Below are 15900 nucleotides of genomic sequence, written 5' to 3' on the forward strand. Positions count from 1 at the left end.
GATTTTTTTTTTTTAATGGGAACTACACTGAATAAAAAAGTACCAAAAATCCATGACAGGATGTTAAACTGAGTATGCAACACAAACATGTTGATACTACTCAATCTACAAACTGATGTTATCATAGTCCTCTGCCTTTTGGCATAATTTTGGAGGTTGTTCTCTCCCAATAAGAGTGGAGAGAATCTATAAAAACACAGTATTAGCCTTCTTAATAATTTCAGTTATTCCACTGCCAGATCAATGGATTAATAATGTAATAGGCATCTTGTCATTCTCTGTCTGAAAAGCAATTTAGGCAGGACTAATTTTACACAGATAGCTGTGGAAAATTTGCACACTAAGAACATCATTCCTTTGTTCATGTTTGGGCATTCAAATTGCTTTGCTTTCACAAGGAAATAATAGTCTTTCTATAATATGAACTGAAAATGCTGCAAAAGGTAAATCACCCCACTGTGATCTCTTGAGTTTGCAGGGGGTGGATAAAGGATGTCATTTCCCACTTTGTTTCTGACCTTTCATTGAATACTCTTTCCTGTTTTGCATGCTTGGGGAAAAAAGAAAAACAGTAGTAGTGCATGGCTGTTATTATTAGATACAAATTCAACATTCATTAAACTTGGATTGACTGAACAGAGCTAACTGGTTGTTCACAGCTAAATGTCACACCAGCTCTGGCTTATGTCTTGCCATCAGTTTGTGTGTCTGTTACCAGAAATCAGTCATAAAAAACAGCAGCTGACTGTGAGCTTTAGCTATGCTCAAACAGTCTTCATAATGCTAATGCCCAATGATTATGCCTTGAGTTACTCATGAAAACAGGCCAGTGTTTTTGTCTCCTTTTTCTCAAATGTGGGAAAAAGAGCTAAAATACTTACTCTGTTGGTTTCCAGCTCTCAGCTCCAACACTCGCAAAGTGAGGTAGTGAGGTAGGGTGAGACGGGCTCGGCTGGGAATAACCCTATCTTTAGCCCTGATGAGTGGTCCGTGGAGTTTGCATTCTCCTATAAGGCTTTTACCGCAATCCTCACACCCTACAAATCCAGAAAAGGGAACCTGTTACTAAAAATGACATACTGCTTTCCAATTTAGTCTCTTCTAATTTTGTCATCTTGAGAACACATCCGGAATTACAAATGCTTTTCTTCACATCAGTGTTCTACATTAGGTAGTGAAAATATTATCTGCAGGTCAAAATGAAACAAGGAAGGTTTAAAATAACACCTCCTGTTTGTGCATTCTCTCCTGAGCAAATTGGTGGGTCTTGACCTCCAAAGATTTATACATATGCTCATTCGGAGGTGTCACAAATGGCATCTTTAGAGACTAAGATGGGAGCAGAATTGGACTTCACTACATGCCCAGCTGTAAAGATGCATACATTCATACAGAAATGTGGACAGAGTTGTTAGCAATAACCTAGGTATGGTTGGTCCCTTCCAACCTTCTGTGACTATGAAATTCTGAAATTTGCAGAGATCCAATGAATCCAAGAAAGACCTTGTGTCTGCTGCACAGACCATTCTCAGTAGAAGACGAGACCCTCAGGGTACCATGAGAAATGAGTATGATGGGTCCTACAGCCCCAGCTCAGTTGACAGTCATGCAGGGGCAGCCTCCTCATAGGCCGCTCTGCCTGTGGAAGTAAGGAAAAGTGGCACACTGCATCTCCCAGCTGTTGGTTCCCAATAATGACATCTGCAGGCTGAACACACAGACCATCCAGAGAATTCATTAAAGAGAAATACATGTCTGCAAACTGACTTTCCCCCGGTGAGTTATTTTTGGTTCAGTGCAGCTCAAACTGGTTGCCAGGGAAACTCATACAGAGCAGTGACAAAACTGAGCAATGAGACTTTCCAGCAGAAGGTCATCTCAACACTGGTGTCACACAGGGCGATGGGAAAAAGGGGACTTCTTGCACAAAACCTTTTTATAGACAGTAGAAACCAAACCAGTGAGCCAACAGTGCTTTACGACTGAGTTAAAAAGAAAAGCTGATATTGGTCATCCATGACTACCTCGTTTTGTTTTCCTTCTGAAAACTCTGCTGAACAAGTCTATTCAGTAAGTGACAATACAGAGCAGGGGAGGGGAGCCAGAACAGCCAGGAGAGCCCAAGGGAGCACTGTAGCAGAGACTAGGGCAGGAGAGGTGAGGCTTCATCACAGACAGGGGCTTCTAACCAAGGAGCATAAAGGGCTCAGGAGACACTGCCTGGGGAGACATCAGAGATAGTCTTTGAAAAAGGACAGTAGCACCAGAATTGTCAAATTCAGGGTACCTCAAAAAGGTTTCTGTTTGTAAACACAAGCAGGTACTTGACTAAATCATGCACCTTGAGAGTCTAGTCCAAAATCTCCCCAGATAAACCTAAAGTATTCCATTCCTACCTAGCTCTTTGGGCTCTCCATCAGCTCCAGCTGAGGAAATAGATAGATTTGTGTGTTGGTCAGGCTGCAGGCACTACAATAGTCAGTATTTTTCAATAATTTGTGGACCATGGAAGTTTTCTTCTTCCATGGCTCCCAGGCTGTACACCTGCACTATGAATAGCTGAAAAATATTACTTATTTTTGCTAGTGCTACAGATAAAGAACATGCCCCCTACAGCCATCACTTAAAATGCACAAAAAGCCCAACAATATAGCTGCCAGGTAGATTTTTCTTGTTATACACTTGTTTATGTACCCAAAAGTCCTTTACAGACAGGCTGCAAGAAAATAAAAATATTTCCTTGGTGATTTAACTTAATTTCCTTGGTGATTGACTTAATTGACTTTTAAATAAATTCACCCTTCTGAAGGCAACAAAATTATGAGGGCTTCCTGAGCTTGCTTGGAATAATAGTGACTTTGTCTCAAGTCAAACAGCTCCTGCTTGGAGAGTCATTGTATGCAAACAGCCGAAACATGTTACCAAAAGCAAAATGGAGACAAAGAACCGCTGTTAGAGGAAGGATGTGTCTAATCATAAAGTACACGACCTTATCAATCCATGCCATACCTCTGTGATTTATCACTAACAAGCTCCTGAGCAAACCTTCCAGCTGCCCCGAGGCAGTGCCCACCTCCAAGGCTCCAGGGTGGGCAGCTCCCAGGAAGGCTGGAAAGGGAAAGCAGGGGGGAAAGGGTATCCCTTGAATCAGCTTCCGAATTCTGCAGTAGTGCTCCATTAGCTAGCCCTCCTTGGTCCTCCAGATCCAAGACATAAGGTCTGAAATGATTCACACATGGGTACTAGAGAGGCTCTCCTCTAAAATCAGGAACTGCTTTGCATCTAACTGGGTGTTGAGCAAGGGCCTCCAAGCTGAGCAGCCCCACAGACAGCTGCCTAGGCAGCACACCTCAGCAGCAGCACAAAGACATCAGCTAGCCCTGCACAAAACTACCTGCAGAGCTGGAAGCATTATTAAGCACCTTGCAAGCATGGCCTGGGATTCTGACCTGGCATAGCTGCCCAACACCTTGAAATATGAGATTATCTCAGTTGGTTAGAGCATGGTGCTAACAACACTAAGGCTGGGGGTTCAGCCCCTGTACACTTAAAGAGTTTGACTTGATCACACTTGTGGGTCCCTTCCAACTCAGAATATTCAGCAATTCTGTGAAATATCCAGAACTGTCCAACACTTGTTCTAAGGTTTTCTATGTTTCATTATATGGGTCATGAAGATAACTAGAATGACTTAAGTTGTTCAATAATAGGCATACTGGAATTATATTCACTACACAGTATTTCTGACCCCACACCAACATGTTAGCACACTGACTGCAAATTTATTACATTCTAAAAATTGCCAGGTGTACCAGAAAAATAGGATTGGAGCACTGCAAATAGAATAACTTTAGGGGCTACTGAAGGAAACTGAGATCTTTGTAATTTCTCTCACCAAAACTAACAGTGCAGAACTGTCAAGTTCACATTCTTCCTCAGAGACAATTACAGGCCAAGTCATGATCCTTTGTGTTTCAATGCTAAATTACAGATGCCATTGGCAAAGGAATGTGCATAGAGCCGCAGCACAGAGTTTGTAAAGCTCACACAGATTTTATGCCACTTTTTAACTTGGTTAATTAAGTAAAATATATATTTTCAACAACAGCTTCAGGACACATTCTAACCTGTTCTGAAATAGGGTGCATCCAGCTATGGAAAAACATACACTTTGTCATATTAGCACTAGAAATGAAAAACACTTGGTCAGAAAAATCACTTTCTGCAAAGAAGATTTCTTCTGCTTTTCACTAGCACCTTAGTACCTCAATTGCTTTTTCAGTTTCCTCTATCCCTTAAATTTTATTTACACAAACAAAATGAATGGATTCGAGGTCATGTGCAAGCATGCAAGAAAAATTAAAACCACCACTAGTCCTCTGCTTTGTTGTGATTTAGATGAGTAGGCAACAAAAAGAAATAAACAAGATTTACAGGAGTTACAAGCTGTTAAAAAACAGATTGTGTAATTTACTACATCCTTAGAAAAACAATGCTATATTGTCCCCTAGAGGGTACTTCTTCATTCTTCCTCTGTCCTCGCAATGATTCTAAAAAAATTCCAAGTAATGCCTTTTTGTCTATCTGTAGATGAAAATGCCCAAGCTAATAGATCTTGTAGCTGTTAAGATTTTTATTTTGCCGGACCTCCCTGCAGCAGTGGGGCGGCAGGCACACAGAAGAGCCCAGCCCTGGAGCAGGTGCAGGCTCTGACCAGGGTGCGGGTGTGCAGCCACCACCTCAGTCGCAAGGAAAAGGCGCTCACCCCTGCCAACCACCACTGGGGGGGCTACGAGAAGGGTACATCTCCCTGACGCCCCTGCACCTGAATGCCTCTGCTCCCATTTTTCCCACATATTGGGAGGCATGGTTGGCAGCAGCCAACCCCTGGCTTTCCCCTGCTCTTTGGGTCATCACAAAACTGAGACCCGCTGCCCGCAGGATGCACTCCCACCACATGAGCTGACTGGACACTGGTGGCTGTGTTCCCAGGGAGGAGAATGGGCTTTGAGTGTGGCTCACCTGTACTGGCCTCACCATGCTGGTGCTTCGCCCCAGTCCAGGTCTAGGTGACAGCTCTCCTTTGCTGCAGCCTATACAGCCTGACAGCCTCAGCTGCCAGCCTGCTTCGTCCTTCACACAGCTCTGGGGCCAGCCACGCTGCACTGGGACAGACTCCCGCAGCCAACAGTAGCCAAGCTGGCACGGCAGCTTGGGCAAGCTGGACTTGAGCACAGTCAACAAACTGGTTTCCAAAACAGCAGCACGGTTGGAGCACTGTGCCACCCCCACAGGCATAAGCCCGGCCTCGGGGAGAGCTCATTAGTGCGGGCGAGGAGCCACGGGCTGCGGTTACACAGAGCCCTGCTGCACAGATAACGGGAGCTATACATAGCCATACTAGGAACTGCAATCACTGTCCTGATAGCTCACACATGCCACCAGATCCTTAACCAGTCAGCAGCAGAACTTTGCTTCTTAAAACCAGTTTGCTAAAAACTAGATGCCTATCAGGACCTCCTCCCTGCGTTTCCTCCAACCCCTGCTTTCAAGTGAGACTTTACAGTACCTGAAAGTTTCAGTGGCCCGCAAGATGCCTGCGGTGCAATTAGGTCCCCTGTGAAGGAAGAGGTAATAACTTCTTTTCAGTTGTCCACTTGGAGCAAATGCAGCCTCTGAGAAATGATCAGAGGCTGAGCAGACCTTGGCATTTGCTGTGCTGTTTTGCAGCATTAGAATTAGCTCCCATGCGCAGAGGGAACAAAGATCAGTGTACACAGCAGTGGAAATCCTAGCCTAATTACAATCATAAGATTTGCATAGCAAACAACAGTAATTTATTCCAGAGTAAAACTGTAGCACTCCGTTAGCCTTGTTCAGCTTTCACAGAGAGGAACACTGCAAAAACACCGTCTGGATATTTTCTGAAGTACATTGCACATGCCAGTCTTGATTCTCTTAGCCAAAGGTGCATGAGGATTTCCAGCCTGAGGTTTGTTCTGCAGCACTCTGTGCTGGAAAAGCTTGAAATCCTTGTTCTACAATTTATTTGGCAAAAAATTCAAAGTACTCAATTAGCAAACAGTTAATCACAAGTTATTTTCCCATTATTGTGGGCCACTGACACATTTTCTCTGTAAAAAAGTTCATGAAAGAAGCCTTATAACCTAAGTTTGATGTGCAAAATGAAGCTTTTAACTGATTAATAATTGATTCTATTTATATTGTAGTAAAATAGAACTTGTCACAATTACCAGAATTCAGAATAATTTTATTCAAATCCCATTAACTTCTGATTTTTTTATGCTAAATTGTCTACATAGTGATCTTGTTAACTGATCCCTAGTCCAGCATCAAAATAGGTGAACATTTTCTCAATGTCTCCTTTTCATGTCTTTTCTATGTCATACACCAAAACCATGTATTAGCAGAGATTAACAACTGCTCTGCATTGAAAAGAAGAAAAAATACATAAATCAAGAATCCCCACTACAGGCTGACTTTGCAATCATAATCATTCACCTGGATAAAGACTGAAAACTTGCACTTCTGTGCATGACACTGTATTATTTGGGAAGCAGGTGCAGTGTTTTCCATAACCCTGCACCCAAAATAACACCAGCCTGACAAGGAAGGGAAGAAAAAAAAAAAAAAAAAAAAAAAGAAGGCAGCTTTACTCCTGTGTGCTTAAGAGGGAAACTTTAGATTTCAAGCAGAGCATTCCCCTGTCTTAGACACATGGAAACCCTGAAGCCTTGCAGCCACTACCTGATGGCATCAGAACAGAAACTGTGGATATGCTGCTGGGGCAATATTGGCCCCTTACCAAGGCCTGGTGCTGCCATGCCAAGGCTTTCTGGTGAGAGGACAGGAGCTCCTGAGACACAGATGAAGGGTGAGGAAGAGTCCTGGTCCTGCTCGGGCATTAGTGGCACCCTGCATATAAATGCCTACTGCTCTCGGGGCCCCCTCCCTGGGAAGGAGAACAGTAGGTGGTTTGCAAACATCCCAGAAATCATTCTGAACATTAAACATATTCATGGGAACATGACCTCACTCTACTAAAATGCAAAACTTTAAAAATGAGTTACTATATTTGGAGACAGAAACAGAGAAAGAGAACAGCAAACATGCCTTTCTGCCACCCCACCCCATACATTCAGTCAGACCGGCAGGTCAAGCTGATTCCCTAAAACCCAGCACTGCAGGTAAACCTGGCCCTCAAGCATCCTGACCCAGCCACTGATTTGCTGTGACACCTTCCCTCACCTCACCTCCATCCTCCCTGTGCTTCTCTTTGTTCCCAAGAAGAATAAAGATCTGGAAGGAGAGTACACCCTTGGGTTTTCAGCAGTGGGAGATCATCTGTCAAGGCACCTAGTCCTTCCTCACAGCAGTGTGATCCTCACCAGCTGTTCTTATGGAAGAATGCCTCTAGAAGGGTGGCTCAGCACTTATCTGACTGTAAAGAAACCTAACACAAAGCATGTGTGCATTTTTCTGGCAGACACAAGTTCCAATATGTAAATTCTTCCAAACTGCAGAACTATTTGTTATACAAACACATACAAGATAACAAATACTATGATTCATTACTCATTCCTAATAGGGAGTCATCATGACGATAATCAAGCTCATCTGGGAACAGTAAGTCTTTCACCTGGTGGCCATGAAGTACTACAACAGGCATAGCCCAGGGGAATTTAAACAGCTTTCTGTAAAAAAATCAGTCTCACACCAATCCCAATGAGGCTTTCTACCGTGCTCATTCTGTCTAGCAAATCTGAGGAGCAAAACACTTAGAGAAACCTCAAGCAGCACAGCTGGGCTATGGAATTCAGCAGTTTCAACATGTTCCCATGAAGGCTCTGCAGCAAAAGCACACCTGTGCTCCGCTGTATCTTACAAACTCCACAGAAAAAAGTTACCTTCACTGTCTGAACACCTGAAAAAACAGTAACTTACACATCTTTCCTGCAAAACTAAAGGAGAAAAAAGCCCCAACAAACCAAACAGGAGGGAAAGGGTGTAGGTGCAAACTTCAGTACAGTCTGATCAACTAGTTTATCAAAGTTCTTGGTATGTTCATTCATCTAAAAATGACCTGAGGTCAAAAAATTCATTGAATGATTGAAAGCTAATTAAAAAAATAATAATTTTCAGGTTATTCTTGGGATAAAACTTACCTGTCACATTTCCAGTACACCCACGGGGTTTGGCTGTTACCAGAACCTATATACATAAATGAGCACAGTTCAAGTGAAGTCACCTCCCATAGTTTACATGTAATAGCTTCTAATCAGTGCAAACAAAGAGACTTCGCTTTCTGCTGAAAGCTGAGCACATTTCAAACAACCATATTGAAAAATGCAGTTGGATTTTCCCGGGATTTTTTTTCCCTTCTCTCCCTCCACTGTCTTGGCATAAAGTCATATAAACTTAGATCCAGAAACAGGGAAGGAAGTTAACAGCAAATTCACAGAAACAACTACTACTTTTTATGAGAAAGAACCTGAGTCAGCATAGCATGGTCCTATGAAATGCCCAGCAAAAAGCTGTCTGAGAGGGAAGATTTTCTGCTGCACTCTGCCCATCTTCCCCAGCAGCCAGCAGCAGTCCAGCCTGGTGCAAGGCTCTGGCTCCTTGTCTGTGACACTTTCTGTTTGCTTTAGGTCTTCACTAGCACTGTCCAAACTGTGCTGCTTCTATACGGCACAAAGCAAGACTAAAATCCCCCTGTCACAGAAACACAGACAGCCACCAAGAGAGTCATATTCAAACTGCTCATAGGCACCCTGTGGCTCCTGGACCACATGTTGGACCCCCTAATCTGCATCTCACACATCACAAATTCTACCTGCCACAGCAGAAGCCTTTTATGTATCTCAAGCACTTTCCTTTTGGAGAGATTTTTGGCAGGACAGTTGATTTATTTTAGTGTGAGATGTTTTAGTGGAAAATGTGAATGCTACTGTGGCAGTTCAACACGGACACCAGAATCTTCCAGCAGAAAAAAACCCATATAATACATCTTCCTAAATGCACAGATGTATAAATACACATGCACGCAGCCACACACACACCACATTAAGTGCATTAATACTGTCAGCAGTTTTATTGATGGCAGGTCAACATCACGTTTTCAATTCTGATAAAGGAAGTGCAGCAATTATAATGACTAAAGCTTAGTATCGATTAGTTGAAGTATTTCCAAGCCTTGCAACATTCCCTTAAAAGGGAACCTTAGATTGGGTCTCTTGCTCCTTCATTGAACTTGGTTGTTACTGGCCACCAAATCCAGATGTGGTTTTGAAGAGACTGGTGAAAAAAGCTACCTCTCCTAAGGAAAGCAGCCCAAATCAATCCTTCATTTTCCACTGGTGACTTTCAACATAGACTTGCGGGAACTTTACCAGCAAAGACACTAGCAGCTGGCATATATTTCCAGCTGCTTACTGGAAGAAAGAACCAGGCAGGTAGATACACTTTGGAGCAGGTAACATGACTTCACTGTAGAAGGCAAAGAGGAAGCATGGCATGCAGAGAGAAGAGATACCATACTCATCCTGTGGCTCTAAAGACCTGATGTCTTTAGAGGCACATATAACAACATGAAGCAAGTACAGCTACTGGGAATCAAAGTGCAGTGTTTGCACCCCAGGACCCATTCTGCAGGTATTAGTCTGTGCACATGGGCCCACTGATGTGCAAGTAGCCACATTATGAAAGAAAGAAGTCTGTGTGGAGAAGTGAATACAGAGACACTTAGGACGGGTCAGGCTAGTCTCAGGCTGAGACCTTGGAGTCCTGAAAGAACACTCCAGTCTATATTACATTCAGTGGAAGCTATTAATAAAACTGGAAAATGAATTAACTTCCTCAGTGAGCCATCCAAACTTCCTGCTGATATTCCCACTCACCCAAGAGAAAAAAAGTTGGTTTTTTTTTTTTTTAATCAATGAACCCTAAAGTATATCTCTAAAATACCAAAATGAAGGAGTCGTCTTTTAACAGCATTGACTTTTGTAAATGAAGGGTCATTAACAGCTTAGCAAAACAGCTTCTTACTATGCATCCACTTCATAACAGACAACTTCTGTTATTCCTTGCTTCACTTCCAACAGGAAAAGCATGCTTGATTCCCAGCCTATGGGAACAAAATGGGTAGGAGACTCTCATCCTTAGCCTTTATGACCCTGTTAAGTTATTCTCCTCTTTTAAGGCATGAAGTGATTTCTTTAAAAAAAAACACATAGACATTGGGAAGGTCTGCTGCTGAACAGACACAAAAATTTATTTCTGTGAAAAAATACTCACATGTGCGAGTATCGTATCTGTGTCTCCATTCATTCATTTTCTTTTTCCTACGATCCAACATTTATTTTCTTCATACAAAAATATTTTTATGGGGAACCATATGATAATTAGCTAATGTCTTGACTGATACTGTAATAAAGAAATTATGTCTACCTGCATTGCTTTAACAGACTGATTAAAAAAGGCTAATAAGATTGACAACAACAAATTAGACAGCAGTATAGTACATTTTCCTCACAATAACTATTCTCCTGAGACATAACGACAGCCCTGTAAGACACAGACACACAAAGTACATGATTATAGATTATTATAAGAGAACTGCATGAGAGTTGCAAAAATCTGTGAGTTTAAAAAATTGCAGATTTTTTCTATAGATTAAGCTCTCAACTCAGATTATAAAGTATTTCCATACAGCTCTATTTTTTCTGCTGACAGTCATCTCAGTTTGAGATCAAATAAAATTCAAACACTTTTTATGGATTTCTGATTAATCTGTAGGGTTTTTTAATTATTTGCAAAAGTCACATGCACACACACGCACAAAAAAATTCTTACATGAATCTAAGAATCAATCTTGCAATGCAAAGTTGCAAAGAATTTGTTCCTGTTTTCATACTTTCCTAGCTTGAAGAACAAGATGAACAGATGGTAAAGGCATCACCATGGGGGAAATGCACCATTCCTCAGATACGTATTTATATAACTCTGGTTATTTAACATACATATTTACTTAAAGCTGTGTGTGATTACATATCTCACCTTGTATTTGGTATATTTTACTCTGTTGGTTAGAAATCAAATATTTCATACTTCTTCCACTTCAACACTGCCAACAGGTCAAAAAAATTTCATTTTTTATAAAGATGTTAGAAGAGGCAAAGGGACAACTGTCCTGCCAGAACATCCCTACGCACCTCCCTACTCACATCTGCCTAAGCACCTTCCAGTCCAGTAAGTTAAACATAACACACTCTGCCTTGTCTTATCGCCTGAGGAACAGGGAACAAGTGCCACCTTCCTTGTCACACATGAATCATCCACTTTCTTCCCCATTACACCAACTAAAAAAGCCCCGATCAACTGAGCTTTCCGCAACTGCGATTCTTTTCTATTTGCACCATTACAAGTACCCAGGAACCCTCACTGGTCAACGTTTTCATAACACATCTAGATTACAGCACTAAAAGGACCTACAAATATATTTCCTGTCCAACTTAAATGTTAACTTTATATTAGCTTTAGCTTTACACTTTAATGGCTTCCAATGCCTATCATGCATAAATACACTTAAGTGAGGTCAAAAAACAGTCTTGATACATTTGGATAACAATAATGACAAACTGAGCCCACAAACTTTGATATCTACCTGCTTGAGTTCAGTGTTTTCACATCTTAGGGAAAATTACAAATGCATTTGCTTTTTTTTGCTTTTTCTCTCTGAAAATCTTGGAAACTCAACAGCAGTAGCTACAAGCAAACATGTTGATGCTCTACAGTTAAGCAATGTATTTTCATTTTAAGGATCACCAAGTAATCAAAAGAAAGCATGTTTGCATATGGAGCCCAAATTCTTCCAAGAAAAATTGATAAGTTATCTGCTGGGAAAAGCACAAAATGCAACAAAACTAGTAAGATTACTAGCTCAACATCACTCAAAGAAAAAAATGCCAGACTGAGGAACACAAAATATTCCAACAAAACATGAAACTTCCCAAGCACTTCTCTCAAAATGAGGGGACTATTTGAGAGTTTTCAAATTACTGCACCCATGCAGAGATACTTTTAATGGGGTTTGCAACAAAACCACAGCAATTCCTACTGCCATGTAAGAACAAGGCTGCATGGCAGCAATTATTCTGTTCTGAGCTGGCCCTTACACTTAAAATAACAAAGGAAGAAATTACATTACTTAATGTTTTTCCTGCTATCGTAAGTGGGCCACACCTGGAAATTGTAGCTGCACCAGCCCAGAAATCTTTTCCTTCAGTCACCACAGAAACTAATGTAAAAACTCTGACAATTTGTTCTCCTGTTTTCAGTAGAAAATTTACATATGAATTACACAGCAAATGCCCTTGGTCTAATAAACTGTTCTGGACTGCACAATGAAAATACTGCTTTTTCCTTATCATCCTTCTCTTGCTATTCTTTTCTGTCTTTACAAAAAAAACATGTACACCTAAAGCCAGCAGCAGGCATTGTGGTGAGTCTACCTCTTGCCTGGAGTCCACACATGGAAACAGAAGTTTGAAAACATATCCTCACATTTCAAAGGATATTGAGATTCCCAGATTTTCTGCCAGACAGGCCCTCTTGTTAGTCACTGCCTTGTGTATAAGTATTGACACAGCAGTCTGTACCAGTTAAGAAATCATCTGATGCAACTCAGCTGATTTTCAAAGGTATAAAAAATTGCATATCATAGCTTACATGAATGATTGATGTTCAGGACCTGACTGGAAGACCTGAATACTGATTTTCTATTACTTTTCATATTCATTAATCACCGTTAGATAAAGAACAAATGAATTCACACAGAGGCTAGAAACAGCACAAGGGTTACTTAGGTATTTCCCATGACAGAATACAACTCAAACATTGGTTTTGCACTCAAGAACAGAACTGCAAACATTTCATAATCGCACTACATATGGGAAATCAAAATAAACCTTACCTTATTTTAAATGACAATTTTAGTAAAAAGTCAGGCTATGCTAGTACAGGGTGTAAGGAACCATGTCATCCTCCTTCGGCAGACTTTTCCAAATGCCCCTGTATTCAACTAAGTCTAACTCCTCTCTGTTTTGTTTCCCCAGGAGGACCCATTCAGGACCATGTGCTCCTTTTCAGCTGTCAATAAACAGAAGCAGTGAATTCCCCAGCGCTTCACAAAGCTAGTTAGGCATAGCCATTCATTTCTTCAGGAAAACAGGGCATTGATTTCAGCAAATTCCCAGGGAGCAGCTACAACAAAGAGATCAAAGACCCACCTCCTTTCCTGCCTGGCTTCGGCCGGCTAGGCTGAGAGGAGCAGCAACAGGTTTCCCGAAGAGTGGGCTCTATCCCCACCGACCACTGCATGCTCCATTCACACCCATCGCCTTCCTACATTCCTGGGACAGCCCCCGGCGCTAACCGTGACAAACCCCTACATTCAGGCAGCATAATATACTGCACACTAGTTCATCCAAGGATAAAAAGAAAAACAAGCTCCAAGGGAAGTCTGCTGCTTCCCCGACCAACCGAACCTCGGTAGCTGACTTTTCATAAATGTCTTTTTTTTTCCTTAGCTTCTCCATATAAACCAGAGAAATGTTTGCTACCTCAAATTCATTGTGCTGAAACTTCTCTGGAATGTTGGCTTTTCTGATTTATTTCCACAAGCTTGAAGACTTAGCTGCTGGAGTTTGAGGTCTAGCTGCAGCAGCCCTTGTATTGTGCAACCATATTTTCTTTGTGCAATTTGCCCTAGACTGCAGTGGGGTTTTTTCTAAGGAATTTAAGGGGGTTTGTTCCAGTTTGGTTAGAATTTTTACTTTTTTTTTTTTTTTCATTATACATCTTGTCTTCATTACTGTAATCTGGAACAAGATTTTTAATGCTAAAATTTGACCTTGTATTGAACCAAGCATTAGCAAAAGACATCTTTCCCCCCACAAACAGTTTGGTTATATCCAAATTCCTTAACTGGAACACAGTCTGGTAGATATTATCCCTCACACACACCCTAGTGTTTGTTGCTTGTTAGTGTATGCTAGTACTGAGCTCACAGGCTGGCTCTGAAATACTTATTTATATACAGACAGACATAAAGATCTGAAGTCAATTCACACCTGTACAGATTTGCCATGTCATTCTTTAGCATTCTCCTGTGCACTGATGTGCACATCGTTTTAGCAAGGCACTCCCCGGCTGTCACAAACACCCACCGGCTGGAACCTGGAGAGCTCCCTCAGCACTAGCACTGCCTCCGGGCCACTGACACGTCTCCAAGGGAGGAGACAAATCTCTATCCCACTAACATGAGCAAGTATCACAGGACCTGGCATAGCACAAGCAGTACAATGCTGAGAACTCCAGGGACAGCTGGTAGGGATGACAGCTCACTGCACAGAAGACAGCTGAGAACACAAGGAAATACAGAACTGCGGAATTACTGAAGTTGCAGGAGACCTGTAATGATCAACTAGCCGAGACTCTTGCTGAATGCAGGCCCTTTAATAGCATTACCCAGGACCTTGTCAAGCCATATCTTGAATACTTCCAGTGAGGGCAACTCCACCACTTCCCTGGGCAGCCTATTCCAATGTTTGATTGATCCCCCATTGAAAATGCCCCTTGCATCCACAAGCACCTCCCCTAAAGCAACTTGTGGCTGTTGCCTCCTTTCCTGTCACACTGCATGCCTGGGGAAAGGCTGCTTCCAACTCCTTTTCTGTAACCACCATTTTTGTACTGAAAGACCATAACTAGATCCCCTTGAGCCTTCTCTTCTTCAAGCAGAACCTCCCAACTCCTTCAGCCTCTACTCAGGTGACAGCTTCTCTAGCTCCCTGATCATTAGGGGGAACATGAGAAAAACACTGTTGCTGAGCTGAAAAAAAAAGAAAAATTAAACTGCCAGCTCATAAAATTGCTAAAACTGACAAACATCTGAGTACAGCTCAGGAGTCTTGACCATGACCCCTATGCAGTCACCCTGCTCTCTGCATTCTTTAATATTTCACTCTTGATAATAGTTTTGCCTGTTGAATACAGTACAGTCAGGCATATTACATTCCTTATTTTAGAGTTCTCTCTGTATCGAAATGGCATTTAAGTATGCCCTGAAATTGCCATTTCGCAGAAGAAATTAAAAATTGCATTTCAACAAATAACTTGATCTCTACATATAATTGCTATCTTCTATTAAGCCACTGATGGTTTTATATTTATTAATTGATTGCACTTATCAATGAAAAAAAAAAACAATCTTGTTTTCCTTGTTCTTCTAAGGAAGTACTGAAGAATGATAAAATGTGTGTCTGAAATTTCCCTCTCTTACATTGCACAGTGTGCAGCTGGGCAGCCCTTGGAGGCAATGATAAAAAAAGGCAGCTGAGGGACTCCAAAAGAAAGCATATAGATCAGATCAATAAGCAGAAAAAAATGTGCTAGATGCTTCAGATAACTTAAGCTGGAGCGAGAGAGTGCAAGTATCTGGGAAATGTAAGCAACAACCTTCCGTGGTAGTTATGACAGCAAAGCATAAGGATGTAGCACTTGTCTGTTAAGAAGAAGGACAAATAATAGTGATAAGGCAGGAGATTTGGATGTGACTGGGATAATGATGCCTTGGAAGCACAGGAGTTAAATTCACGAAATTATTAAAAAACCCCGAGCACATCACCCTGTAGTAATCTGGAATGGTATTTGTGCCAAAGATAGATGAAATATTTTAGACAGAATTGCAATTTTTAATCTCAATGAACCAGTCTGTTCTTATACTTGGGCCAGATTTTTACAATTTTACTCACATTAAGTCATACTTTACTCCAAGAATAATCCCATTGATTATAATGGCAATATTGTTTCACAGAT

At 41.5% G+C, this 15900-nt stretch overlaps 1 protein-coding gene across 2 annotated transcripts in view; it reads right to left on the minus strand.

Annotated features, from left to right (window-relative positions):
- The window catches only part of PLAGL1 (PLAG1 like zinc finger 1), a 43342-nt gene that overhangs the window by 10194 nt on the left and 17248 nt on the right, over positions 1-15900 (minus strand). Inside the window, exons 2-3 of one of the 2 annotated variants that reach the window (XM_053937193.1) lie at positions 8187-8232; positions 882-1037 (exon numbers count right to left, since the gene is read on the minus strand). Coding sequence is in view for 1 of the 2 variants with exons in the window: in XM_053937192.1 (XP_053793167.1) it covers positions 882-1037 (156 nt within the window). In the remaining variant the exon portion in view is untranslated. The remainder of the gene's footprint in view (positions 1-881; positions 1038-8186; positions 8233-15900) is intronic. The other variant, XM_053937192.1, reaches the window with a different exon arrangement.

Source organism: Vidua chalybeata, chromosome 3 (assembly GCF_026979565.1).
Source record: "Vidua chalybeata isolate OUT-0048 chromosome 3, bVidCha1 merged haplotype, whole genome shotgun sequence".
NCBI lineage: Eukaryota > Metazoa > Chordata > Aves > Passeriformes > Viduidae > Vidua > Vidua chalybeata.